Genomic DNA, 27,665 nt, shown 5'->3' on the forward strand with positions numbered 1-27,665 from the left:
TGAGTGTCTCCTCCCACGCACACCAGAGAGCTGCAGAGCTGCATGCTCTGACCCCGTGCATCTCTTTGTCTGCGAGTCAGGTCAGGACAACTATTGATCTGGGAAAAAAAGAAAAAAAAAATCAAGAGAAAGACACATGGATTAAACGTGATTTTTCTGGTACTTGATCAGACCATAATGGTCTCCAGGTTTCACAGAGAAAAGCTCCAGTGGCAGAAAATTGGTGAATAAAAAATATATATATATTTTCTCGGGCTGGTTTTTGATGCATAATCAATATTCACTCCTCTATCTTTCTTCTTTTCCCCCTCAGGTGCAGTAGGTTCCTTGTCACGTCAGTTTATCTGCCGGATGTCACAACGTGTTCAGTGCGTGTCTGTGTACGCACGTTCTCGAATGTGTCATCTGTGAGTATTCATGCATAATATATATTTATTATATTTTTTTTTTGGACAAACTAGGATCGCAGTGTACTCTTGTGGGCCATTGCGTCCCCACGGGGATGTTTCCTTCCATGTACGAACAATCCCTGAGCTGGCTGCATGCTGGGTAAAGAGCCAAGAGGACTCAGCACAAATGTCAGGCTGGTGCCGCGTCCTTAAACGCACAGTGATTAAATGTGATTTGACACAGACGAGTGCTTTACACACAGAGTAATGTCCAAGGATCCACCTATTTTTTTTTTTAAATCACATACATCCAGTGTATATATTTTTTTTAAAGAAAGCATTCATCACACAGAATTACCAAAATGTGTTTGTATTCCACATATCGAACTGAGTTATATTATTCTGATCTTTAAGGCGAAGCTTGAATAATAAAAGTTAAACACTGCGTGCAAAAAAAACAAAAAACCTTTTTTCCCCTCACAAAAACACTCCTTTTATTCTGGATATGTTGTGACAGTTCTCGTGCATTTTGCCTGTTCTTCGGATTATATAACTGCTGCCATACGGGCTCCATGTATTCAAATACATCTGAGACATTTGCATGCAAAGGCAAAACCACACTCGGAGAAACAATGGCATATCTATGACGACTGCCGCCGTGTTTGATAACTCTGATGATTTGTGACATTTTCTGGGACGGACGCATCCTGCTATTGTCCTAATCCTGCAGTTTTACTGAGGGTTTTTTTTTTTAGAGTCCATGAAACACAAGACACACACACACACACACACACACACACACACACACACACACACACACACACAGAGACACAGACAGAGACACAGACAGAGACACAGACACAGAAGAGGCCTGAGAGGAAGCCAACTGCCTCATCTGATCTTTTCCAGATTCATCATATTCCTCAGAGCGGGGCAGAACTGTCTTTTTGAGCTCACGTCCTCAGCCATCTGTCTCAGCCACTCGGAGCTGATCTCTGCCGTCCACACACACACACACACACACACACACACACACACACACACACACACACACACCGCTATTGAATTATCCCGGATTGCCCCATTTTTACCCCGTATTCCTCCCACTGACTTCACTCCTTACTGTCAACCCAACTAAAAACAAACAGCAGCTGGCCAGGAGAAACTGCAGGAAGACATTTGTTTTTATAAAGTGGATATGGAGAGAGCAGGTTTGTTTGGCTGGAAGTGGTTCTCTTCCTCTCTGCCTTGGCCCCGGGCCGCGGGCCCTTTCAGGGCCTGGCTGGTAGAGTGGAGAAAGGACGTCGAGTGGCTGTCAACTGGATCTGCTGGCAGTCGGAGCGTCCGGCCCGGCCTGAACCCAGACAGTTCACAGACGTTGCCGGAGCAGGGCGCCTTCACCCTGCTGACGTCAGTCGCCAACAAACCACAGGACTTGTGTTAGAGTTTCAAACAAACTCTCTGCCCATTGCTATGGCAGTGTGGACCACCACCGTGGAAAAGTGTCTGCGCCCATGTTTACCATAAACACTTGTCCCATTTTGGCCGAATCTAAAGGAAGACGAGGACGGTTCAGGTTTCCTGTTGTCTTCTAGACATCCACAAACTCCAAAGTTTAATGTTACACGTTTCAACAAAAATGAACCTCGGGACTCTTTGATCATATATCGCACATGGAATACGTTTACCTTGTTTTAGGTCAGTACATTTTGCATTAAACAAGGGACCTTTTGAGCGGTCTGTCAGCACTGGTACTGTCGGATTTTTTTAATTTATCCCAGCTGGTTATTTTTTATAGTTAAATAATGAGTGTCGTTTTAAAACCCGGTGACCAGATGAAAGCTATAAAACACCTGACAGAACTAAAGGAGAAACAGCTGCGTATGTCAGCAGCTGAGAACAAAAGAAGTTAATAAGTAAATCTACAATCGTTAACCAGATAAACAACACACTATCAGGAGAGCCGCTGAGCTTCCATGCAATGTGAACAGTGAAAATCATCAGCAGATCATATCAGCAGATGTCTTTAGTGAAGTCTGTTTTGTTGAAGCCAAATCTGTACGAGTCATCTCTGGCTTCATGTAAATGTTCCTCGGCATGCCGTCCTGTTGATCACGTATTTCAGATGCCTGTTCAGATCTGTTGGGGTGAAGGTGCTCGCAGCTATGGGAGAGTGAATGCCCTGAGGGCCCCTGCACATAGCATCGCTATCTCTACCCTTCCTGTTTACATTGCTGGCCCGCTGTCCAGCAGCGCTGAACTCAACATTTAAAGGGAAGAGAAGTCACAGTTATCACTGTCAGGGAAGTGACTGAATGGAGGTGTTTTCCTCCTTCTGTCACCTTCTCGCTGTTTTTCTTCTCAAGAGTTGAAAAACAGGAGCCGTGACGTGAACCAAAAACCACATCAGTCGGAATCTTGCAGATGCATCATCACGTTTGTGACGCTGAAAGTGAACTGTGCACCTGAACACATAAAAGCGGAGTGAAACATAGGCACGAAATGCGGGGTACTGTGTTTTAAGAACCGTAGATATTTCTAATCTTATCCTTTACGCAACGCTGTCAGGAAAAAAAAAAGTTCGATTGGTCCCAAATTCATTCCACTGCAGAAAAAAAAACAAAAAACAAAAAAACCCCAAACACTGAGTCAGACTCACGAAGAAAAATAAAGACGAGGGAGTCCTGCAACAGATGGTTTGGCCTCTACAGAGCACTGAGCTCAACATCACAGAGTCCGTGTGGGATTACACCAACAGAGAGGATAGATCCACTCGAGAGGCTTCCAGCATCCTACCTGCCTTGGAAGACTGCACAGGTGTAACTGGACCGGGCCATGTTTTCAAGGCAGAGTGTAGTCGACACTAAATATCGACCTGATCTAGTTACGTTATCTATTCACGGCACCTTTTCTTTACTTTTAGTGGTTAAAACCTTTCACCCGCAAGACAAAAGATTCTACTGGTTCATCAAGCGTCCCAGCTGATGAAACGTTTTGAACTATTAGAAATAAAAAGAAGACAGAAGAAATCCGCCAGTTCCAACAACATTCAGACCAGAAGATTTTGTTATACATGCCCATTTTAATAATCTGATAGAAAACATTTGTTGAGCACAACATACACCGTTTTTCTTTTTTTTTTTTAACAATATACTGTGAGGAAAACACTGAAAAAATACATTTGAAACAATGCTCTATATTTCAGCAAATATTCTTATAGCTGTACAATGACCCGTCACCGTACACAATTTGCCGAAGTAAATAAGATCCAGCCTTCATAACCCACCAGGAAGAAAAGACTACATAGCTTCTGCGGCAGGTCACAGGAGCTGCTGTTGGTTTGGACTGTACAAACGTTTCAACTTCTCAAAGTGTCCAAAAAAAAAAATTGACCTGCATAACTTCATGTTATGGTCTCGCAGCAAAATACATTGCTGGATACAGACGAACCACCAGACGAGTTCAGTTAAAGTGTGATTTGACACGTGGTAGTGCATATAAATAATACCAAGTATACAGTGAATATTATCAATCCATATTATCATATACAAGGAAAAGGTAATAAATACACTGTTACAAACAGCTGAAGGGTCAGAACAACACAGCTGGGTGCAACGAGATTGTGCGACTGTGACACTTTTTCACACACTCACACACACACACACACACGCACACGCACACACACGCACACACACACACTGAAAGGAGAAGAGTGTCATGTCATGACACCGATCTCCTCGTATTATGACGGTTGCACCTTACAACGTGGTACCTTTAAGGTAGATTTGGACAGATCAGCGACCAGCTGCAGAGCTGTCCACATGTTCAAAAAGTGCTGCAATAAAAAATGACCAAAATACAATTATTCTATCACAAACAGGTTTTTAAAGTGTGCACGCAGCCTGACAGTCATTCAGAGTTCAAAATGAGTCACGGTGTGAAGCGTGTTCACCAGAAAGGAATGCTGTTAACCACAACAGGTGTGTGTGAGACGATGGAAAGAAAAAAGGGAGAATTACAGGGTGGAAACAGTTTTTCCAATCCGGAAGAACTCGGGACTAAAAAAAAAAAAAGTTGTGATTTAACCGGGCTACAGGAAGATGTGAGGAATCAGTCTGACTCTTGAGGTGATGTGATCACACTTTTTTTCTTCTTTTTTTTTGGAGAAGTGGCAGTGAATTTATCAAAGTGCTACTTTACAGAATCTTTGGAGGGTTTTTAGACTAAAAATACAAAATGTTTTTTCAAGGAATCTGATCTACGAGTTAGTTAATTGCTTACGTTAAGTATTTTTGGAGAAAATATGTGGACAAATAAAATAAAATCGGCATTTGTTTTTTTACGCGTTCATCGTGATGTCTTCAACAAAAGCTTTTCCACGCTCTCGTCATTTGACAGGATGCCACAAAGTGCAAATTGTGCTGGGAAGTCAACTGATTTTAGAAATACATCCACTTTAGTGAGAACAAGCTTATACTATTGCCAGAACATTAGGAAGACTGTGTGAGACAATTATGTCCTTTCTGTAGAAAAACCTGACACATTTTACAGCTACATGAATGTGTTCAATAAATTATAAAAACACTTACAAAAAGAAACGCTTGTAAAAAAAGGCACACTACTCTTTTTTTTTTTTGATTTCTTTTTTTTGAACACGTGTTTAAAAACAAACAAACAAAAAAAAAACACTACGTGGTTACAAGTAACTTGCTGACCAGTAGTTTTGCTTGGACACTAGCGGGTGGTATCCAATGTCGACATAATACAAAGAATCTAAATGAACATAAAATATCCTGAAGTGCAAGTTTAGAGTTTCTACTTGTCTCAGTACACGGACTCACACCATCCACTTCACATTCTTTGTCTGGAAGATCCCAGATTCAGCCGTGCCTCCTCTGCGGTCCGACAGTAGTCCCTTCTTTAAAGAAGAGAGGCGACACGCTTCCAGCTCCCTTCCGGGGGGGGGCTCAAAAACAAACTGCCACAGGGTTTCCAAGCCTCGTTTGCATGGGTGCCCCACACAGAGTCAGGCCCTCTCAGCCAGGCAGCTCCAAAGAGCCAGATTGCAGGATTGCTCCACTGCAATTAAAATGACTTCAGCAAAAAAAAACTGCTGCGCTCCGAGAAACGCCACCAGCTCAGCTATGTTTCCGCCGGGGAGACATCGTGCGTCGTCGTTTCTACGCCGTCCTGATCAGAGGGACGATCTCTGAGCGCCACGTGCTCGCACCCGTCAGCTGTGTCCATCATCCTGCTGTCTCTGTCTTGTCCTTCCTGGTCGTCCAGCGTCAGTTCGAACTGAAATTTGCTCGCTGGAGGCCCCCCTTCCAATTCCCCGTGTGGGCTTCCTTCTCCATCGCTGGTGTAGAAAGGAGGAGAGGGGCTCTGGGGGATCATGCTCTGGTACCAGTTCCTGTTGTCCTCCAGTGTGTCCAGGATGTCCTGGGCGTCGGGGTGGACCAGGTCGGCCCACGTCTCCCAAAGAGGGTGGACGATGTAATCGATGAAGCCTACCTATAAAAAAAAAAAAAATACCGGGATGATGTCAGTAAAAATAAATACAAAATATGAGCTTTTTATTTTAGGAGCTGGATGTACATGGTCTCTACCTGAGTTCTCTCTACTGAAGCTGTGTGTTTGTCACACATGGGGCTGATCTCCATCCCTCTCGCCCTCTCTCTGTCTCCCTGGTGGAAGAACTCATCCATGATCCTGTCGGTCCACTGCCGGTACAGATCCAGAGGCTTGGTGGGGTTGCTCAGGTCGGCACAGTGGACCATGTTACGCAGCACCTGCAGAACACTCGACCGTTCAGCATCTTGTTTCTCTGTGTGGTGTTCATCAGCGTGTTCGTGTCTGTGTGTGGACGCACGTCTCTCACCTGCATCCTGTCGGTGTAGTTGTCCAACAGCAGGACACCGGAGCTCGTCACCTTCTTGGTTTCCACCATGGTTTTCAGATTCGCCAGCAGACTCATGTGTTTGGACATGTCTGTTGCCAAAACCTGGAGGACAGAGGGACATGAAACATTTAGGGAAGAGGGAATAAAAGTGGTTCAAGGACTACTCTGAAAGCTAAAACTGGGCTGGAGCCTCAGGACACATGTGGAGACATGTCCTCACCATGTCTATGACCATCCTGCGGAGCGACTGCCGCTGCTTCTTGGTGAGGTTTTGGAAGATGTCGCAGTTGTCTTCCTGCAGCAGTTTGAAGCCAACGGCGAGGTGGTGATTCTCCAGCACTGACTCATCGTTGTACATCAGGGCCAGCTCAGAGTCTGAACGCAAAGGAGGGAGGGAAGGAGACATGACAGGAAGAGAGAAATTAAATAGAGTTCCAGCTTTTTAAAACTCAAGGCAGGTAACCATGGTAACCGCTCAACGTCCCTAAAAAAAAAAAAAATCCCACGTTGTTGCCTTTGGAGACAGATCCCATGCAAATATTTCTGCCCGTTTTGTAAATGTAGTTTAAGTGAGTGCTGTTGACTTTTTCTTTTTTGATGGATGTGAAACGAGACTCACTGGTGTTGATGAGGAACTGGTTGGACACTCCTGGGTGGTCCACGTCGTGAATGGCTGCAGCGAAAATGGCTGCCAAGATCTCCAGATCAGTGAAGACCGCCTACGTTTGAAGAGGAGGAAGAGGAAGAGGAGATGAGCCTTCACGGTTAATAAACTGGCTAAACAAGGAAAGGTGTTCCTTGTGTCATTCTGATGATAACGATGACCTCATTAAATCAATATAAACAACATGAGAGAAAAAGGTGTGGGTGAAAATTCCACTCTTTAATGACGTCAGGTGTCAATCAAATAACTGGAACTTGAGTCAAGAGATACTGAACTAATAAACGTCAACACAAGCAACTATTTCCAACTGTGCTTTGTTTTTAAAAGTCGTGACGCTGAACGGTCGGCTCTGTAGAAAGCTACAACAACAGAGAAGCAGAGTGTGTGCGTGGCTTACATCCAGCGCGGGGGTGGACAGCAGGATGTGTGTGGACTGGGCCACGTCGGCAGCGTGCAGGCTGTTGTGGTACGCCACGTCGGAGTGATAGTGGCCCTCCAGGGTCAGCATGAAGGTCACGAAGGTGTCCGTGGGAATCTTGAACGTCCTCATCAAGTCTCGCTCCTGCATTCACCACAGAGGAGGAAAATTAGGAAAACAGGACCTTAACAAGCAGAAGAGACTCCGAACAGAAGATTTTTTTTTTTTTTTTTTTGGTTGGGGGTGGGGGGGGAGGGGGCATCTCTTCATATTTACGAGCATCTCTTACAGTAGATGCATTCGATGTCTAACCTCAAATTCCGTATTTGTCAAACCGAGAATCACGCACTCGAGAAAAATAAAAACAGGTTTATCTTCTGCCACGATGATTCACAGCCAGAAATCAATTTCTACTGCTAATGGTTGTCTGGCATCTGTTCCTGCACTGATACGGACCGCAGATCACAACGGAGAACACGGTGTACACACCGACTGGCTGCACCTCGTGCCCTCTATAGTCCGAACACTCTTTCTGACTTGACGAGGTGGAAGCTGAGGACGAAGACGCAGCGACTGACCTGAAAGATGGTGTACATGATGCATGTGAGCGGGCGGTTGTGGGAATGCTCAGAGACTCGGAAGATATTCAGTCCCCATTTGTTGATGTCCTCCAGGTCCTGTTGACAAGAGGACAGGATTTAGGTGTTTTCATCCAGTAAGACTCAAAACATCGCACAATTCTGTTGTTGTTTATATGTTGGCTGTGCAATCTGTCGCACTACCTTCGATAACAGCTCCTCCTGATCCGTCTTGACCCCAAAGCGATTCCCGGTGCTTCCAGAGATGCTGGATGTGTGGCTGACCTTTCTCACACCGCTTATCTGTGTCATCATCCCGCCCTGATGCGGCTGTTGTTGCTGCTGTTGTTGTTGCTGCTGTTGCTGTTGTTGCTGCTGCTGTTGCTGCTGCTGGCCCTGCCTCCTCTTCCTCTCCCTCGACTTTGGAACTGGACACGGAAGCTCCAACTCATTCTGCTTGTCTGCAGAAAATCAAAATAGAAGACAAAAACAAGAAAGGCAGAAGATTAAAAAAAGAGAGGTTTCAAAGTTGTTGTTTTTTAGTTCAGTCTCTGGGGGTTGTTGCAGGAGCCTCCTGACTCGCGTGCCACTGTACTGAGTAACCAAAGTTAACAGGAGCAGATAATTGACCTCACACCTCCGTGACAACGCGTTAAAACTGCACTGCCAGTCACTTAATTTGCAAACGGTCGCTCACTTCCTGTCTTCTCCACTAAAAATACATTTCCATGAACAGCTGTAAAGACTAAAAGAAACTAAGTTTAATCACATGCGCAAATATTTTCTTAAAAACGCGATGTTAATATCATAAAGGGCCAAGAAGGGCTACTGAGATGTTATGACAATATTACCAAAAGTTGCTTGTGCGTTCTGTGAAACTGAGTCATGTTGTAATAACAGTTCAGAGAATGGTGGACCGCTCGTATTAAACCGAAGTGTTTAGAGGAGGGACGTGTTAGTATGCGGGTTTATTTGGTGCGTGCGATCCAGTCTGTTAACTGAGTGACATTTGTCACATGTTGTACGCAGCTGAGACGATGTGTGTGTGAGACTCCTTCGATGTGTGTGTGTGTGTGTGTGTGTGTGTGTGTGTGTGCGCGCGCCGCACGTCACGCACCGCAGTGCGAAAAAGCAACATCTCAGCTGCATCCTCCACAAAGCACAGGAGAATGATCTGTCTGCACCTGACAGGTGTGAACTGCAATGCAGATTAAAGAGAACTTGAAAAGACAAACTGAGCTTGTGCTGTTGTCTTCGTCTCTCAGAGCAGCTCCATCGCGCCTGAACCTCGTTCACTGTACCACTTCTATTGCCAGGTGGAGTGTTTTCCAACATGCATCCAGCACCTCCTTCCCCTCCCCGTCTTCTCTTATTTTCTGGTTTGGGATTTTCTCCTCCGAGGCAGGAAGATGGAGGCGTGTTTAACTAGCGAGAGCAGAACAGCAGCCTGCACATGCAGCCCTGATAAGATGGCTGTCTGCTGGTGGTGAGCTGGATGAGAGGAGGGGGGACAACGTGAGGGACAACCTGAGGGACAACCTGAGGGGCAGACTGGCTTGCTGGACAGTTGAGTCACGAAATGCCGCCGGGCTTTTAAGAGACAAGGACACGCTGCCGTCCTCCCCATGAATAATGCACCGTCTATCTGGGCCTGATGGCACCGTGCTGCGCACACACAAACACTCCCCCTCTCTCCCCCTCTCTCCCACTCACTGCTCCTCATCTCTCCAGAGGGAAGTCTTCCCTGAGTACAATGCCCTCCCTCCTCCCTTCACATATCTCTGCAGTCAGAGCGAGGGGGACTCTGCCTCTCTCCTCCACACCAGATCAGACTGGTTTGAAAGCAGTGGTGCACACCAAATAGGAGTTTCTCCACCACTTAGCACATGATTTGGGTAACCTCACAACCTTCGGCCATATGCACACGGTGTCCTTCCTGAAGGATGTTGGCTCAGTGAAGCCTTACACTGCAGTTCTTCATAAAGCACATTTTGTGATCGCGCCATGTCCGGCGGCTGTGTTTGTGTGTGAATACGTGCTGCAGTGCTCACCCAGGAAGGTGTTGGAGATGTACTCTGACACTTGGTTGCCTGAGCGACTCATCTCAGACAGGTGGCTTAGCTCCCGGTTCAGCATCCTCTTGAACTGGAAGCAGAGAGATAAAACATAAATGAAGTTAAATGATTTAAACAAAGCAGTACATATCCATTAAATCATTTTACTGCTGTTTCCGAGCAGAGGAATAAAGCGTTTCCTGTTATTTTCCACTGGAATACGTCCCATGAGAACATGGCCTCTGTTTTTTTTTTTTTATGCGCCATATAAGGTCTGTGTTTATGTCTTCTTGGCCCTGGTTTCAATTAGCCACTAAGACTGCTCAGCATTTCAACAACAAAAATATACACAGCATAATATACAAAAAACTAAAAAAACAAAAACAAAACGGTGCACTGGTCTTTATGCGCAGTTTTTCCAGAGAAAGAAAATGTGCTCGTTTTCTAAATGCATGCAACCACTGAGCTCCAGCATGACGACACAATCAGTTTAATGTAATCAAAGATATCCAAGTGTGTAATCGAAGTATAACAAAATCAATGTGAGGAATCTGAGACACCAGCTGCAGTGAAAAGACAGGAACACGCAGCATGTGCGCGCGCACACACACACACACACACACACACACACACACACACACACACACACACACACACAGTCCCATCAATGGCAGGTCTCCTGTGGGACGGACCTTGATGTATCCCCAGGACACAGAGAACAGGTAGTTGGCCTCAGGCATGGTGCTGGTGCTTTGCTGAGCCCCTGGCGCTCCCCAGCAGAAGCAGTGAGTGCTCCTCTCTGAGTGGACCCCCAAGGCTGAGCTCTGCCTTACAGCCCGACGCTCAAGGCGCCACTAAAATCACCGCCTTCCAAACGGTCGACGACGGTTTAAAAAAGAAAAAGAAAAAGAAAACAAACACCCGGGCCTCTGGAGACGGGCTGTGGCGGAACCCTACATCCCCGGCCAGATGAGCCTCCTCTGAGCGGCGCCCATTGTTTTCAAGGAACGTGACACAGAGAGTGATGGAATCCCCCCGGATGCGGTCAATATTTCGCTGCCTTTCCTTCGGTTCTCGCCGCCTCTGTCCGTCTCTCTAATCCTCGGCCGCGTCCTGACAACATCCAAATGTTATCCAGTGACATGCAGGGGGGGAAATCCAGCCTTCCCGAGCCCAGATTGAGCAAGGCGGCAGGGAGGAAAGGCAGCCGACACGACAGAGGGGGGGGAAAAAAGAACGGAAAAAAGCAGGATGGGGGGGGGGGGGGGATGCGCTCTAAAGTCCTCTGTGGCAGACAGACTGGTGGAGTCTCTCTCTCTCTCTCTCTCTCTGCCTCCCACCCGGGCTGAACACTGAGCCATGAACAGCACTGCAGAAATGAGAGCTTGGAGAATCCCCCCATCTTCCTCTCACTCTCTGTTTCTAGCCATTTCTCTCTCACTCCTGTGCTTTTCTGAAACCCCCCTCCCTCTCCCCTCCCACACTGCCCCCCCCCCCCCACCTTCTTGAAACGCTTCTCCTGCTCAGTAATGCAGAACAGATGCAATGCATACTGCGCAATGTGAGGCTTCAAAGCACCACCGTGTTTATCACATGGGTGAGGAGACACGGGGTATTAATTAACCAGATTTGGTTTTGAGTTTTACTTTTAAATATAGGAGTACGACTATAGACAGCAGAACAATGTTAATCAGTTTCATTTCAAGGACCTGAATTGTTCTCATTGTCAGTTACTCTCCTGGCAATCTTTTTCTCACTGCAGCAGTTTTCAACATTTCAGACACAAATGCAGACAATTACGAGACAAACAAATAAGAGAGTTTGCAGTCTGCAGCCTCGCTCGTCTACCGCCAACTGCACTGCAACCTGAACGCCATGGCAACAGAGTCACATGGCCCCCTCCATCGTTCTCACGGTGGTCCCAGCTCTGAACGCCCTGCATCTCACACACACGCACACACACACGCACGCACACACACACACACACACACACGCACGCACACACACACACACACACACACACACACACACACACACACACACACACACACACACACACACACACACACACACACAGACCTGACGCACAGTCTGCAGCAGAGAACCTTCAGATAGACATAACTAGGCCAGACATTTCACACACAGAGACTTCTGTGCAACACAACACAGATTTTAACCAGTGATGCAAAATTGTATTGTCAGTAGAAATATACAAAATATAAACGCACAAGCATCCTAGACTTTATCACGAATACCATGTTGTAAGTGTACAATCAAACAAATTCTCTGTATTCTCTGAAAATGTAATTGTGCCTTCATTTATTTTTTTTCAGACACTGTAAGAAAAAAGACATCTTCCATTCTGCCTTTTCCACGTCTTTTCTTTTCATAGTAAACCAAACTCTCTGGTCTCACCAGCTGTCTAATAGCTGTCAAGCAGGCAGCTAACATCTACTTGACTGTGAAACTTGAATACCTCTTTCAAAGCGCTGGCTGCACTCAAAACCTATGCTGCCAGAGACAGTCCATAAAAATCAAAGAGAGCTCGTAAGGACGAAAAAAAAAAAAAATAGCACTTGGAATCAGTTGGTTTTATTCAGTTCAAAGGGAATTTGTAATTGATTCTTAAAAGCAGCCAAACAGTTTGGATTAGTGACCTCTAGGAAATGAGTCAGACACACAGCCGCACGTCAGTCACCCGGGGTCATATGGTTCAGAGAAAACACAGCGTACACTCATGGCACGGTGACAAGTCTATGAGTGTGCTCAGGAGAATAGATTACTCAATCCATGGCATTAACTCATACATCCTTTTACGTCAGAACAAACGCTTGACTTGGGTAACCAACAGAAGTTACGTAAACTTTACCAAAAAAAAACCTGTGGTTAGTTCTAAGAAAATGACGAGCCTAAAATTTTTTGAATATTCAAATACATGCATACTGGAGCCAGTGTCTCGCAGAAGTGCAATGTAAATGATATTATTCAAGCCAAAACACTATTAACAACTATACTTATCAAAATTAAAGGAAAAAGTGTGCAAAAGCATTTGAAGTCAAATATGAGTGAGCTTTGTCTTTTTGACCCAAATCCTAAAACAGCCAAAACAAGACAAGAAATTCTCAGCATGTCGACCAAAAAGCAAACTATATCAATAATGAATCATGCTTCTTAAAGAAATGATGTTACTTTATATCAAACCTATTCTTGGATATAACAGTCTCCATACAGCAGACCACTCTCCCACACAGCTGCTGCACAACTAACTCACCTTTTTCCAACTTGTGAGCATCTCAAAGTTTTTCTTCTGCCTTTCAGAACAACATAGTCCCATTGTCTCTTAACAAACACCAAACACAGCACAAAAGAAATCCTGTAAAAGGTCCGAGAGTGATAACTCTGTTCGGCGTGTCTGAGAATCAGCCTGCTTCCTCTCTCTATTCTCTTTTCTCAAGTGGCGTCAGGCAGGAAACATATAGCGATAAAGCTGACTTGACTGACTGGCCTACAGTCTAACAAGAGATCGATGGCTCCGCCCTTCAACACAGGCCCGAGCATGTGCCCCCACCTACTTCCCTTTTGCTTGATAGAGTAATTCATTGAGGTCATTTACTCGTAGACATCCTGCTTCCTAACACGGCCTGAGGCACCAAACTACTAACATACCTGAACTCATCACTGAAAAGTCACAGATAACAAGTTTGGCAGTCGAGCATGTTGACGCATTACTGAGGAAAATAAAAAATGACACATGTATTCCTTTAATAGTTTACTGTGAGCACCGAGCCGTGATAGAGAAGGGATTGTACATCATAACACAATACCACAGCTCTACAATCTAATAAATCCCAGAGTGAGGCAAAGCTGCCTCTGTCCCATGTGTGGCTGTTTGCAGTGTCAACACAAGTTTTCACGGTTTAGTAACATTAGAAAGACACGATTCCTAGAATCTGTTAATCAAAAGCAGGTACAGTACAAACCCTAATTCTGTCCTTTTTTTTTTCCACGATGAATGAACAGAAGATTACAGAGGTAAGAGTTTTTAATTACGATTAGGCACCATAATCACCGCTGCAGCTCGTCTGATCTCCTCACCACCGTTTCAGTCAAATGAAATCACAGCACTATAATTTAATGTCCATTACGCCTGCTGCAGCTACAGACCCACCACTACATCTGTTTCAATAATTTTGTCATTCTTTCCCCTCTGAAGACGGCGGTGCTTCAAAGTTGAAGTGACCACACGTGAGTTAAAGTTTCCTACTCGCTTGTGTTCGGCTCGGGGGCTCGCTCGCACGCTAACCCGCAGAGCGCTGAACTCCTCTAACTGGATTCAGATGGCGGTGTTTGTCCAAGGCCGTCACCGGCATCAGCATGGAAGTGTGGCGAGGCTAATGATAGTGAGGGGCAGGGGAGCAGCTCCCTGCTCTGAGGTCACAGCGACCAGGCTGGTGGTCAGCGGGGTGTGTGGTCCTGCAGCCCCGGATACACCTGTGTCCTTGGACACTGAAAGTGGAGACACCCTGGGTTGGATTGTGGGTTCAATTACATCTTCTGGTTCGTAGAAGAAATTCAATCTCCTTGTCAAAAGTCATTGCAAATGCGGAGGCTGCATTAATGGTGTAATTTAACTGTATTTGACACAATATTTTGCAAAAAAAACAACCCAAAAAAACATGATGCATGAATAAATTGTTTGCTTTGCATCCCTTTACAATTGCACAATGATCGAGCACATTGATGGAAGCAAACTGGAACATCGTAAACGGTTGATCTCCGCACTTTTGAAACCAGCATTGGTCAACAATGGGACTGGATGACATTGGTAGGAATCTGTGCCTGGCCTGACTAAACAGGCTGCTGTTCTGCTGCAGGCCCGAGGGACCTTGTGCTCATTGTCTTGCCAGTCCCAGTGACGTAGACTCAACCTGGCTGCCGCTGTTGTCGTCCGGATAACCAGGGAGCAGAGGAGAGGCAGCGGGGGGGCACGAGAAATAAAGAGACAGGAAACCGGTGTCACGGTCACAGTCACCCATCACAGTCTGACAACACCTCTCCCCTCCCCTTTTCTCCCCTCCCCTCCCCTATCCATCCGAGTCCTCCCTCAGACCTCAGTGTAGAATACAGACAGAAATGGACACCACCACCCTGGGTGTTTATGATCTGATGCCGCCGTACAGTCTCCGCTGTCTGCGAGGAGGTTGAGTAATAATGTGCAGCGCATAGTAATTTGGTTGAGCGCTGTACAAATGAAATACACACAAAGAAAGGCTCATGAGCACCAAAGCAAAGGGAAGCAATTAGTTCAAAATAGCTGCTTTGTAGAGTCTGAAGGAACCACAGTGTGTTTCTTCAGATTCAGTTCAAACTAATTATAAGGCTGACATTTTGGAAAATTTTGAATTTGTTTGTTGGATTCATCCAATCTGTCATGCCAATTGATGAGAATGGATTCCTTATCTTTTTGTTATGTTACCAGCAAGAATATAATTCATTCAGTGGAGACATTCATGGTTCTCAGAGGAGAAATTCAAGTGACTTTTCATCTGGCACCATTATTCAATTTTTTTGTGTGAAAGATCTTAACTATAGTGAACTGCCCTGAAGTTTGGTACAAACATTTATGTCCCTCCAGGAAGAACTGCAGTCAGTTTGATGATCTCATCATTTTTCATAAGGTATCATCAGCAGGTTTAAATTTTGATTGACCAAACCTTTTGGTTTATGACTAAAACACCTGCAAAGCTGAGGGCAGTCCCATCAGACACAGCTGCAGTTTGTGTTTAGTGATAATTAGAATAAGTTAGCATGTGGACATGCTAAACTAACCTGGTAAACAACATACCCCTTAAATTTCACGTCAGTATTGTCAGTTTGAGAGTGTTAGCTTGCTGACTTTAGCATTTAGCTCAAAGCACAACTGTGCCTCAGTTCAGCCTCACAGAGCCGCTGGTCTATAAATAATACAAATGGATTTAAGTAACTTTATAAAGTACTTTACTGTGTAAAAGCTCTGTGTTGAACACAAAATACTGTACAAGAGGTTTTCATAAAGTGAAGTATGCTCTACTTTACTGCAGCTGATGCCGTTCATCTGCATACTCCAACAAGTGAGAGAAATTATGCTCAAGTTTGGCCACTTTTCACCAAAAAAACATTCATGACATTTAGATTTCCAACACTTGTGCTGGTATTTATAAGCAGACATATAGTAGTTGTGACCGTACCTCTTGCACAGCTAGTCGAATAATATCAACGAGAATAAATGAAGTGCTTTCAATTGGCTTGCCTTGGCAACACAGAGAGCAATAAGGATCCAGCAAAAAGCACCTTTACAAGATGTAAAGTATACCTGTAGTACTTCTCTGTAAATCATAAAACTACAGTCTGTACACCCGGATGTCTGTCGGTTGACTGGACGTTTTATGGTGACATCACTTGAGAAAGTGGATCAATACGCCAAACCCAAGAACAGAATACATATCCATACCAAACTAAAATGAGTGACAAAATGCATGTGTGTGCAGTTGAGATGAAACGGTTTGAAGTTGTGCAGCCCAGCCCAGTTGTATAACATGCAGAGTGTCCTCATTTGACTAAGGTGAGGAAACTGACGCAGGTCAACTCATTCCACAGAACACAGGCAATTGTACCATTCAAAGATAACAGGAAATCAGTAGTCATGTATGCAAAGCAAACACTATTCATACTTTGGTTTTCTTTACGAGAGATCCATAAAATTCATATGGCGGCTCAAACTCTACCGCAGAATGACTGTTGCTTTGCAAGTGCGTCAGTGTGGCAAGAAGCAATTTACATTTTGCATAAACTATGCAAATAGACGACCACACTGCAACGAAGAGAAATGACAGACTTTTGAGGACTGTAAGGCCATCAGCACAAGGTCAGTGTCAGCATCATGTCCTGGGACATATTACACAATATCTGCTGTGATAGTAACAATTCTGGAGTGCTGAATAGCTTTTGGATCACGGATTGAACAATTATCGTCTTTGATCTAAACCTTTGTTCATTTTGGTTTGGCAGACAGGACGCGCTCGCGGCTGTGCTCGTGGGAGGTCTTACGGTGGTTGTTATTTCAGTGGGTAGCACACACATGGATACAATAATTCATACATACAAGAGCTCACTGTGCAATATGATCATAATCAGTTATTAAGAGCATCCAGCCAATGAAATGACAACTTTTTCAACTTTTGATTTAGAGACTGAAGGTTTATATGCGAGTTTATAAAATCCTTTGACCTTCTGGACTCGTAAAACTTTTCAAAAGCGGCTGAGACAAACTCAAGATGCAAACTGCAATATATGATCTGATATCTTGACACATTACAAATATGCTTTTTACCTGAGATTTCCTCTAACTTTAAAGCTAATGCTTAAAAATGCAAAGTTCTGTTCTGTTTTAGATGAGATCCCCTCTGGGAGGATAGACTACTCTTGGGAATCACAGTATTGGACATATGGATGTAAAAACTTCAAGGCAGCGAATGGACTGTTGTCACATTTACATAATAAAGTTGTCCTACCTTGTTGGAGGCCATGTCGCTGACAGACCGGTACGTCTGGATGGTCTCCAACTGGTCCAGACACCAGTCCAGCTCCTCCATGGTCTCCATAGCCAGCTTCTGGTAGGACTCATCTGCCAACAGACACATGGACACGTAATCAGTCCGGAGAGGATCCATGTCCATACCTGAGTCCCCTGACACCATGCGTGGCTGTCCAAGGGTCCCAGTGTGGCTTGATCGTATGGGGGACTTGCAAGCTGCACATCCGGAAGACGCAGAGGAAGAGGGGGAGGTGTGTACGCACAGCTCCTTCATCTTGCTATGCTCCACCACCACAGAAAGTTCGGGGAAGTTGTATTCTCAGACAAAAGGGCGGTTGGAGTTACTGAGTTACAGAGAGACTTTCTCTGTCTCTCTGTAGCTTCTTTCTCTTCGTACCCCCTCTCGCTCTTGTGCGCTCTGCAAATCCCCCTCCCACTCTGTCTCTGTCCACCACCCTGTCTCAACCTCTCTCTCATTAACTTATCCCCCTCTCAGTAGCACTCTGCTGAATAAGTGGCGTGCAAACCAGGCAGTCTGCTGCCTCCTGCTGTTGATGTGTCTGTGACCCCTCGCCCCCCCTCCGCCGCCCATTTAAACACATCCAGGACAAATGGTGTGAGGCACATAACCCCACTGCCTGAAGAGGGTCTCTTGGTGAAACAGACACATCCAGCTTTGCTGTTTAATACTTGCTTTATTGTGTTTTCACCCAAACTTTATGAGAACTGCGGACGAGAAGAGAAAGGGCAATTTGTCACCGCTGCTAAGACAAATGCTCCAACTGCCTCCACTCCCAATGACTTGCTTTCTGAAACGTGCAGACCACTTCAAGGCTATACTCTGCTGAACTGCATCATCATCATCATCATCATTTTTTTTTTGATTTTATACACTTTATTAATCCCCGAGGGGAAATTTCTTCACTACAGCAGGGGGGCTCTCAGGGGGGAGCTGCTGCAGCAGGCTGCCACTAGCGCGGCGCCAGGTAACCTGACCTGAGGTGCATGTTTTTGGATGATGGGAGGAAGCCGGAGAACCCGGAGAGAACCCACGCAAGCACAGGGAGAACATGCAAACTCCGCACAGAAAGGCCCAGGACCGGATTTGAACCCGGAACCTTTTTGCTGTGAGGTGACAGTGCTAACCACTGCACCACCGTGCCGCCGTGATCATGATCATCATCATCATCATCACCATCATCATCAGGAGCAGCAGCTCACTCCACTCCACCGTGCTTCACAAACTGGCTCTCTCCTCTCTGAACCTCTCTGAGGGAGGAAAAAAAATCATATCAAACACCAAATTCTGTGTTTGCACAAGCAACACGAGAGGCACATTTTGACTCCCTGAATTGGGGGAAGGCCAAGCCAGGGCTCCACTGTGTGCCAAAGAAACCAAAGCACTTCCTCTTTGGCCCTGAACTCACACAAAACGTGGAGCGGAGTTACTGAATGTTGGAGTGACGCTGAGGACAATCACGGCTGTCATTCCATGAAATAGCTGTCGTTAGCATCTATGACTCACATGCGGTGGACGCACAGTTTTTGAGGAAAAGATTGGTTTATAAGAAATGCACCGAGATGATAAAACATGAGGAAATTAATTATTATCATACGATACACCAAGGAGAACGGTGATTCAACACATTTCTTCCGGGAGGGACTGAACGATGAACACATCTGGATCTCCCCACCTTCCTTTTTCTATGGAAAAGACTGATCTCTACTTCATAGGGCTTCACACATGGAAGCAATTTACCCCATATGCTTAGCACAACAGGACAGCCAGCGTGCTGCTCCCCAATTTACGTCAATATAGTTCATCAAAGCACTTCAAAGCCTACTGATGGCGTACAGAATTCAAACCACCGGCGTAAAACAAAGAACTTCAATGAAACCTCAGTTCATGTCGCGCGGTTCAGGAAACCTCCCACCACTGAGAGGTATCAGAACAACATGACAATGACCTCTCAGATTCCACAAGAAAAGTGAAGTTTTAGCCTCAGTTTTTAGAAATCATGCCACTGGGTCCTCACATCACAAGAGCATGACTGCAAGCACTAGCCTCATTCCTCAGGTTAGACCGATTTTTCTTTACCCGAGCTCCAGGTTGGAAAATTCAGTGCACTCTTGGCCGCAATATAAAACAGGATGCCAAGTTTTGTGGTCCAAACTATTCACAGGATCCATTGTCACCCACGCCATGCAAAAGTCACTGACACAGAGCGTGAAGTGTAACATCAAAGCGGCTCATGCACAAGGCGGTGAGCTGTTGAAACTGGTTATACACCAACGTGCGGCCGACTTGGGCCATAGGGGCAGGAGACGCTGCCAAGAAGGTGTGACCACATCCTGCCCCGTTCCCTCCGATGAGGGTATACAGAGACACTAGACATTTTAATAAGGCAGTCGGGGAACATCAAAGGCTTCCACATTGCCTGTATGATCGGGATTCAGGTCATTTTGAAGCTGGCAGCTGAATCATTGACACAGTCCAGAAAATGATGGTAGTAAAAGAGTAGATGTAGCCTGCAGGACAAACACTTACTGGTTTTAAGATTCTGGCTTTAAAACAAAGAGACAAAACTTCAAACAATCATCTGTTGTGTTTCTTAAATATGATACAACTTTTAGAAAACCCGGAGTTACTCTTCTCCAGCTTGAGTCATGTCATGATCCTATTTGTGTGTTGAAACTCTAAATAAAACCAAGTTATGCACACGCACACAGCATGAGTAGATGGAGTGCTGAACCCATCATCACCTTTGGTTGATCATAAATACAGCGCTAAATGAGCCGACAGGCATTTCACAATGTCACTAGTCAAAGGTGGCGTGACGCACTTTCAGTCTGAAAAACCTGCTCCCAGACAGAGTGTGAGGTACTTTTCCAGCCTTTTTTTTCTTTTTTTTTTCTCAGTGTAAGTCATTTTTTTTTTTGGGTGAGTTCTAATGCTTTGGCCATATGCTGGAGGCTGCAAAGAGGACAACAGACCTCAGTGTGCAGACAGACCCCGTCTGCCTCCCCTTCTCCCTCTATCTCTCTCCCCTGTAGGGCCACAAACCAGCTTCTGTAAGAGCCATCAACTGCACTAACGACCAGCGCCGGGCCCAAACCTCCACTCCTGCCGAGACACCTTCCGCTTACATCCACCTCACACTGCCCCTCTCTGTGTTCCCAGACTAGGCCCGAAACCTGTGTCCTTTGATGTCTGGCTGAAACTTGCTTCGCAGAACTGCACCGTCGCATCTCTCATACCATCTATAGCCATGTAGTGGATGGATGAAGCGTTCAGTTCCTTTACTCAGGTTGTAATACCACAATGAATACATTTACTTACAAGAGAAATCCTTGCACATATTATTGGGTTAGTATTACTATTACAGTACATTAGCATGTAAGCTGCACTGGACTTATATACTTGGTCAAGTGGAGAAATTGTTCACTGCTTTATAAACTGTTATGTAATTCAATATGTCCTATTTCATTAGCAATAGACTGTCCAGTATAACACTATATAGAGCTGTCCATTTCCCTCTAAAATATAGGGAAGTAGAAGCATTATAAAACTAAAAAAACACAAGTACCAGTACCAGAAATTGTACTTCAGTCCCCAGTAATTGTACCTAGTCATTTACCACAGTGGATTTCCATGTGTAAGTAGCTTTAACGGGTTTAAAGTTAAGTTGTGGTTTTTATGTAGTATTTGAGTTTTCATGATGAGCTTGACTTTAACATGATGACTAAAATGACTAGTGTAAGTTGTGTTTACTACACTAATTTGCCTTGTCAGGGGATGATGGGCCCAGTAATCACCAAGGGTTGATGAAAAAGAACTAGTCACCACCGTCAGCTGAAATGCAAACACCTCCGAGCTATCTGCACGTACAAAAACAAACACATTCTTCGTCTTGACCTCGTCACATTAAGAGGGAGAAACAAACACACTCTGACACAGACACATGCCCATAGTCAGTTGTTTGTGTTTGACCTTGCACAACACATGAAACTGAGACAGGAGGGAGGGATGATTCACCTTTGTATCACCTCCAATGTACGTCAATTTATTCACAAGTGGACAGACGAGATAAAGGACTTTGACAGACACAGAAAAAGGGGGAAATTAAATTAAAGTAATTTAATGTAATGTACCAATTTTCACAACTTTATTTTGTGTAAACGGCACCTGTGCTAATTACAAATAAAATAAAAAAACCTTTATCCCCTTATTTTCCTTTAGAGGATTATATATACACTTGGAGTCATTTCTATGCATTTCTATCATTATCAGTCAAATAAATTATAAGAAATGAATGCCGCTAATGTGCTGCATGTGAATTGGCTTGAGTTAAAAAAAATCTTTTAAGTTGACAACATTCTCATGTGTGAAGAACCCTCTCATACTGCATTTTATTGTGTTAATATTTCATAACTGTTCAAGAGTTGTTGTATTTCAATGTGGCTTATTTTAGAGTGCATCTGTGTGTGTATGATTTCAGCAAAGTCTAAAGGCATGTAATTTTTATTAGATTATAAAGAAAAAATTATTATAGTCACAGAAATAGATGTTTGTTTCTCAGTTACATGTTGTTACAACAATTCAGAGTCACAGTGTATAGAAGGTGTGTTATTTTGATAGTCTGAATGAGAGAATCGGATCAAATGTTTTGAGGTTGTTGTCACTTGAAGGCAGCAGTCACTGGAGAATCTGTGGTGCAGCGGACTTTAAGTCGGTCCAACCCCGAAACCAAACCAGCACTCTTTGACCTATCTCACAAACAACACTCAATGATTATGTCTCTTCATGGTTTACAAACGTGGCAGAATCACATCACCTATCAAAACAAAACGATTCTCACTCTCACTCTCACTCACACACACACACACACACACACACACACACACACACACACACACACCTCATCGGGGCCTGTTTGACAGCTCCTTCACAAAGCACCATGGAGCCGTGCTGGCACGGGCCAGCTTGAGGGATGGGCCGCAGCGAGGTTTATGACTGTGCTGACGTCAATGACATAATTCAAATACTTAACCAGGCTGCACGCTTCCAGCCCGCCGGATCCTCTCCTCTGGCTGTGAGCCTGGAAAACCTGAAATGGATTCCTGCTGTGGAGCAGAGGGGCTGCTGCAGACATAAGTAGAGCAAACGGTCCAGAATAAAAAGGACGGGTCAGATCTGTTCTGGCAGTCAGTTTGTTTGTCTCCATGTTCCTCCACCCATCTGTTTATTCATTATTTGAGATGTGAGGGAGTAAACGTCATCATATTGTCAGTTTACTATGGGTAACAAATTACTTGTATAATTCAAGCAGTACGGTGTCTGCAAAATTAGAAAAGTTGAACTTCAGTTCTTTCTTAATTACACTGCAATTAATTTGACTACAAACCTGCAACAGAGAAGGCTAAAGCACATTCGATTTCCAATATTTTCACAGTTTACTATTAACTAAAGACATCTGTGCTTTGCTTTGTCCTTACAATAGGCATCTGTATTTTCAATGGTGCATATACACATCTCCCCTGCTCTGATTTAAAAGTAATTGTTCCATGATATTTGGCATTAAGTGCAGTTACTGATTAATTAGCACAAACTCTTCCTCATTAATCTGTCAGAATAACCAGTTTCAGCAAACGAGTCTTTCAATACTTCTCGTTCATAACATGATTACAAAAAGAGACAAACGCATGAATGATAAACGCTTGTTGTGTGAGGCCCCGCACCCTGGGCAGTTTACGCACAAAGTTACATGTCTGATTGGTTTCAAGGCAAAGAATGCGTATGTCTGCATGTCTGCTGCACTGAATTCATTTTTCACATTTTGAAAAGCATCGGATTCTTGGAAAGTGTCACACTGAGCAGCTGGAATAGGCATCCAACAATCAAAGACCAACAGCTATTTTTGTCAACAATGGTGACAACGACCATGAGGGTAAAAAACAAACAAACACTTAAAACAAATAAAAAATATAGTACAGGTCTGATATTTTAACTCTTGGCACATATGGAAGCCTTAAACTATGATGCTGAACCCTGTTCTCCAAGGTCTGAAATATTACTATATGAATGTGTATTGCAATGGAAAAACATTGCAATACTATGCAAAATTATATTGAAGGATACCGTCTTAGGTTGCAAGGATAAATCGAGTTACAGTCATTTTAAAACCGCCGTAAGATATATATTACAACTCAGACCATATAGTCTGAAACAGTCTTTAAATCTGAAAGGCACACTTGTCTAAGCTCCTACAATAAGTCCTAATTAGGTCGAGAGATTGTTGAAAGGAAAAGTTCAACACTTTCAGGGATACATATCATTTTTTCTTGTTATGCGTTGGATGAGAGCTTTGATGCTACGTTAAAAAATTCCTGTTAAATCTGCAGCCACCAAGCATTAAGCTTAGCTTTGCATAAAATCTGGAAACGTGGAAGCAGCTAGCCTGGCTCTGTCTGAAAATGCCTCGCTGCAGCTCTAAAGCATCTTGCTGGTTTAATTGATACAAAACACAGATGTATAAAAATAATAATATCACAAAAAACATCAAATATTCAGGTCTATAGTTGTGCCAGAAGAAAGTCCAAAGATCTATGACAGAAAAAAGAAAACTGGTAAAGCCAGGTTTGCACTTTTCTTTTGTATGAGGAATACTGTCTGATTATAATGATTTTATGTGTGGCCTAAATGTATTTATTTTCAATTAGACTTGAGTGGATCTTTCCAGTGACGAGGATAGAAATGTGTCTGAAGGAAGAAACTGCCCTGCATCTTAGCTAATTTGTAATTTGGCGTGTTAATAAGTGAGCCGTGAGCTTTGTGAACTGTCCGGCTAGTTTCTGATTTTAGTGGTCTAAGTGGGCGAAGGAAAGATAACATGAAGCACATGAAAAATGGAAGCTGGGACATTTATCATAGTCCATTTACACAAAACCCTATTAGTTTGTGTGTGTGTGTTCCTATTTCTAGAATAAATCTACTGGTTTGATTTGATAGAGGAACTCAATTAAAGATTGCTCAGTCCAGTATTATACTTAGATCAAAAAATGCACACACTAATATCAAGTGAAACTGTGGACTTTCTATACAAACTGTAAGGATGAATTTTTTTTACATGATGGGTCAAATCTTAAATTTAACAGGCCTCACGTTAGTTGCTTTAAACATGAATTTCAAAGGGCATCATGTAAACATTAATTTCTGACAGACACTCAAAGATAATTTTATGAAGTTTCCTTCTTGGACAAACGGCTAACCGTGTGCCCTGGAGTCCCTACCATCTGTGACAGTTTTCAGTTTGGTGATAACCACTACAGATTAATAACCAGTCCTTGACGGTCACAGACGTCATCATCAGGCGTTTTCCTCAAAACTGCCATTTATCAGGCGCAATATAAAGCAAAGCCTATAATCTGAATCAGTCAGGGAAGAGTGAGCCCTTTGTTGGGTGCCGGGCTCATGAGACCGTGTGTGATGGGGTCGATTTGGTTTTGTGAAGCACAAACTGCAAACTCATATGAGGGAAACTACAGTCCCCTCACGTTACTGCTGTAAGACATTTAATAGTGTAAACAGCCTGCACTGATGCACTTGCAGCCGATCTTGCAGCTGATTTTTGGTACACCCCCCCCCCCCCCCCCTTCTCTTGTTTTCTGCTTCTTGTGCACTTTCACCCACTGACTGCAGCCATGTTCCGGCTCTTTCTGTTTATTTAATCCCTTTTGACCTGCTTCTGCTTCTCCCATGCTGCATCTGATTAAAAGGTTCAAAAACTGTGACGTCTCCCTGTGACCTTCAATGTTTTTTCCTTTCTTTCCCATCTCACTCCGAGCAACAACCTGCCAACTCTATCTCTCGTTCTCTCGAAGAGCCCCTCCGTCTATGCTGAGCTCATGCCCAGGAAGACACAGGTACTATATCTTTTCCATTACTGGGGATATTGTGTCACTGAAAACAGAGAGGCAAAACAGGAAAAATCTGTTCTCCTTTTCCGGTCAAAGAGTTGACGAAAATGAGAAAGAAAGCAACACGAGGGAGGATATGAGGGCATCTTTCATTGTGATATTGTTAATTGTTGTAGTCTCGTTCTGAACAAACTCAACAATCACCATTATTTAGAGGCAGCTGGACTGTATGTTCTTTGTATACTCATTGAAATGTGACGACAGTAATACTCCACAGTGGGACTGCAGCGAAACACAAACATACGTGTATTGTGTCTCTGGGGTTTGAAACAAATTCAGTTAATCTTTCTTTCTTGCAATCTTGCTGATGTGTCATGATGAAAGCGAATGAGATGGCGAGGTTTCACTTGTCAGCGGTTCCTTGTGAAGGTCAAGGTTTGTGAGAAGTGTGGAGGAGGAAGGACAATAAGAGACTCGCAGTTGTCTTTGTATTTTTTCCTGCTGCGGGACACTCCTCAGCCCATCTGTGCTGATAGGAAGCAGAGAGCACCCATGTGCAGGCCGTGCTGACGTCAATGGGGCTTGAAGAACCAGTGCAGCAGGAACCAATATCCCCACCTCCCTCCTCCCCTTCTTTCACTTGTCCTTCCCGTCTTTCACATCCACCTGATCTGAATATGAACGATTCAATCTTCCTGTGCCTCTCTTCCTCTAGTCAGTCTTTACGTGAATGTCTGGAATTTTTGTGCTCTTTATCAAGTTATAGTTTCCTGTATGAATACCTAAAAAGATAACAGCCTCTTTTTACACGTGCTCAAAAATAACACAGTTTTGCTGGCAGTGTAAGCATCTATTACAGTGTTTATATGGACATTTGTATGAGGAATTACAGTTCACCTTAAAGTTACCCGCAGTAATAAAGAGTTTGCATGGAAACAATAAACTAACTGTGAATGTGTGGTGCCTTTGCAAAGGAACAATTATGAGATATAATAATAATAATTCTTTGTATGCCATTGCCATTTAATTTATCTGAAACATCCTCATATTATAAATGTTGATTCTGGTCACATGCAAGAATTTCCATCTGTTGCTTTTATGCGTTGAAGACTGGCCGTATTTATTTTTGGCTCAATATCTTTCTTTTACGTATCAAATCTTCAGCTGAGTGTTGTTCTCCACCTGCAGCTTAAACTTGACATTAGACTTTTGTGAACTTGTGTGCGACTACCACAATGTAAACAATGCAGAACTACTACTATACTGTATATACTACTGTATGCATGTTAAAGTGTTCCACATTTCCCAGAATCCTTCATTCTGATGAGGCTGGTGTTGAACGTCCCTTTATCATTTACTGGAGGTTTATTGACTGTACTCACCTGACAAGCAGACTTTGGTGACACACGGCTGATTTACAGCAGGAGACCTCCTGCAACAGAGAAACGGGTCAGTATGAACTGAAATGTGTAATAAATGGTTGCATTATTGTTTTCACAGCATTATTTGTGTAATACAGATGCTCCCTCAGTGATCTTAGCCTGTCTCAGGCTTACAGTGGATACATTGACTCAGTGTCCACCTCTGGCCAACCTGATGCAGCTGCAGCCACTGACTGACTTTAGGGATGAGACAGAGCTTTCTTCCAGTCTAATAACAAGAGGTGACTGCCTCTTACACCAAATTTTGTTTTAAAAATAAACATAAAATGTTTCTGAGTCTAGTTCAGGATTTCAATGCTACTATTTACCAGCAGTAAACCCTTTGATTGGTTGAATCTATAGACTGATTTAATGTGACTGATTTCTTCACGAAACCTTAGCATTACAAACATCCTTGATACACTGGTGCCCCCTAGTGAGGCATGTTGGCATCTTGAATTGGATTAAAACATATCTCTGAAAGGTGAAATCCACACGCAAAACAGGAAAATCACATTGTGGATTTTTATCACCACAAATGATACAAAACAACCAGTTTATAGAAACTTTAACGTCACAGCTGAGGACATTCTGTAGTATGCATGGGCTTCCCTACTATTATAACACCAAGCCACTATAGGTTTTGTCTTACCAATATTGGGTAATTATTGTTTTCATGACAGACAGTGCCTTTTTTAATATTGTAATGATAACTGTCCAAAATTACTTGGAAATGCAGTTTTTAGTCA

At 43.8% G+C, this 27,665-nt stretch overlaps 1 protein-coding gene across 6 annotated transcripts in view; it reads right to left on the minus strand.

The window, feature by feature from the left end:
• Window positions 1–3,451: 3,451 nt before the first annotated feature.
• The window catches only part of LOC138207266 (3',5'-cyclic-AMP phosphodiesterase 4B-like), a 49,021-nt gene continuing 24,807 nt past the window's right edge, over window positions 3,452–27,665 (minus strand). For 3 of the 6 annotated variants that reach the window (XM_069164375.1, XM_069164377.1, XM_069164378.1), the window contains 11 exons: window positions 26,878–26,927; window positions 17,556–17,668; window positions 10,003–10,096; window positions 8,156–8,412; window positions 7,952–8,050; window positions 7,353–7,517; window positions 6,911–7,010; window positions 6,512–6,666; window positions 6,262–6,393; window positions 5,999–6,181; window positions 3,452–5,903 (listed from right to left, as the gene is read on the minus strand). In XM_069164375.1, coding sequence (XP_069020476.1) covers window positions 5,532–5,903; window positions 5,999–6,181; window positions 6,262–6,393; window positions 6,512–6,666; window positions 6,911–7,010; window positions 7,353–7,517; window positions 7,952–8,050; window positions 8,156–8,412; window positions 10,003–10,096; window positions 17,556–17,668; window positions 26,878–26,927 — 1,720 coding nt within the window. In that variant the 3' untranslated portion in view covers window positions 3,452–5,531. Of the gene's footprint in view, window positions 5,904–5,998; window positions 6,182–6,261; window positions 6,394–6,511; window positions 6,667–6,910; window positions 7,011–7,352; window positions 7,518–7,951; window positions 8,051–8,155; window positions 8,413–10,002; window positions 10,097–10,697; window positions 11,439–17,555; window positions 17,669–26,877; window positions 26,928–27,665 lie in introns of those variants that run through there. The other 3 variants (XM_069164376.1, XM_069164379.1, XM_069164380.1) reach the window with 2 other exon arrangements.

Source organism: Embiotoca jacksoni, unplaced genomic scaffold (genome assembly GCF_022577435.1).
Source record: "Embiotoca jacksoni isolate LCO1_2020_lvr unplaced genomic scaffold, fEmbJac1.0.p SCAF_31, whole genome shotgun sequence".
Taxonomy (NCBI): Eukaryota; Metazoa; Chordata; class Actinopteri; family Embiotocidae; genus Embiotoca; species Embiotoca jacksoni.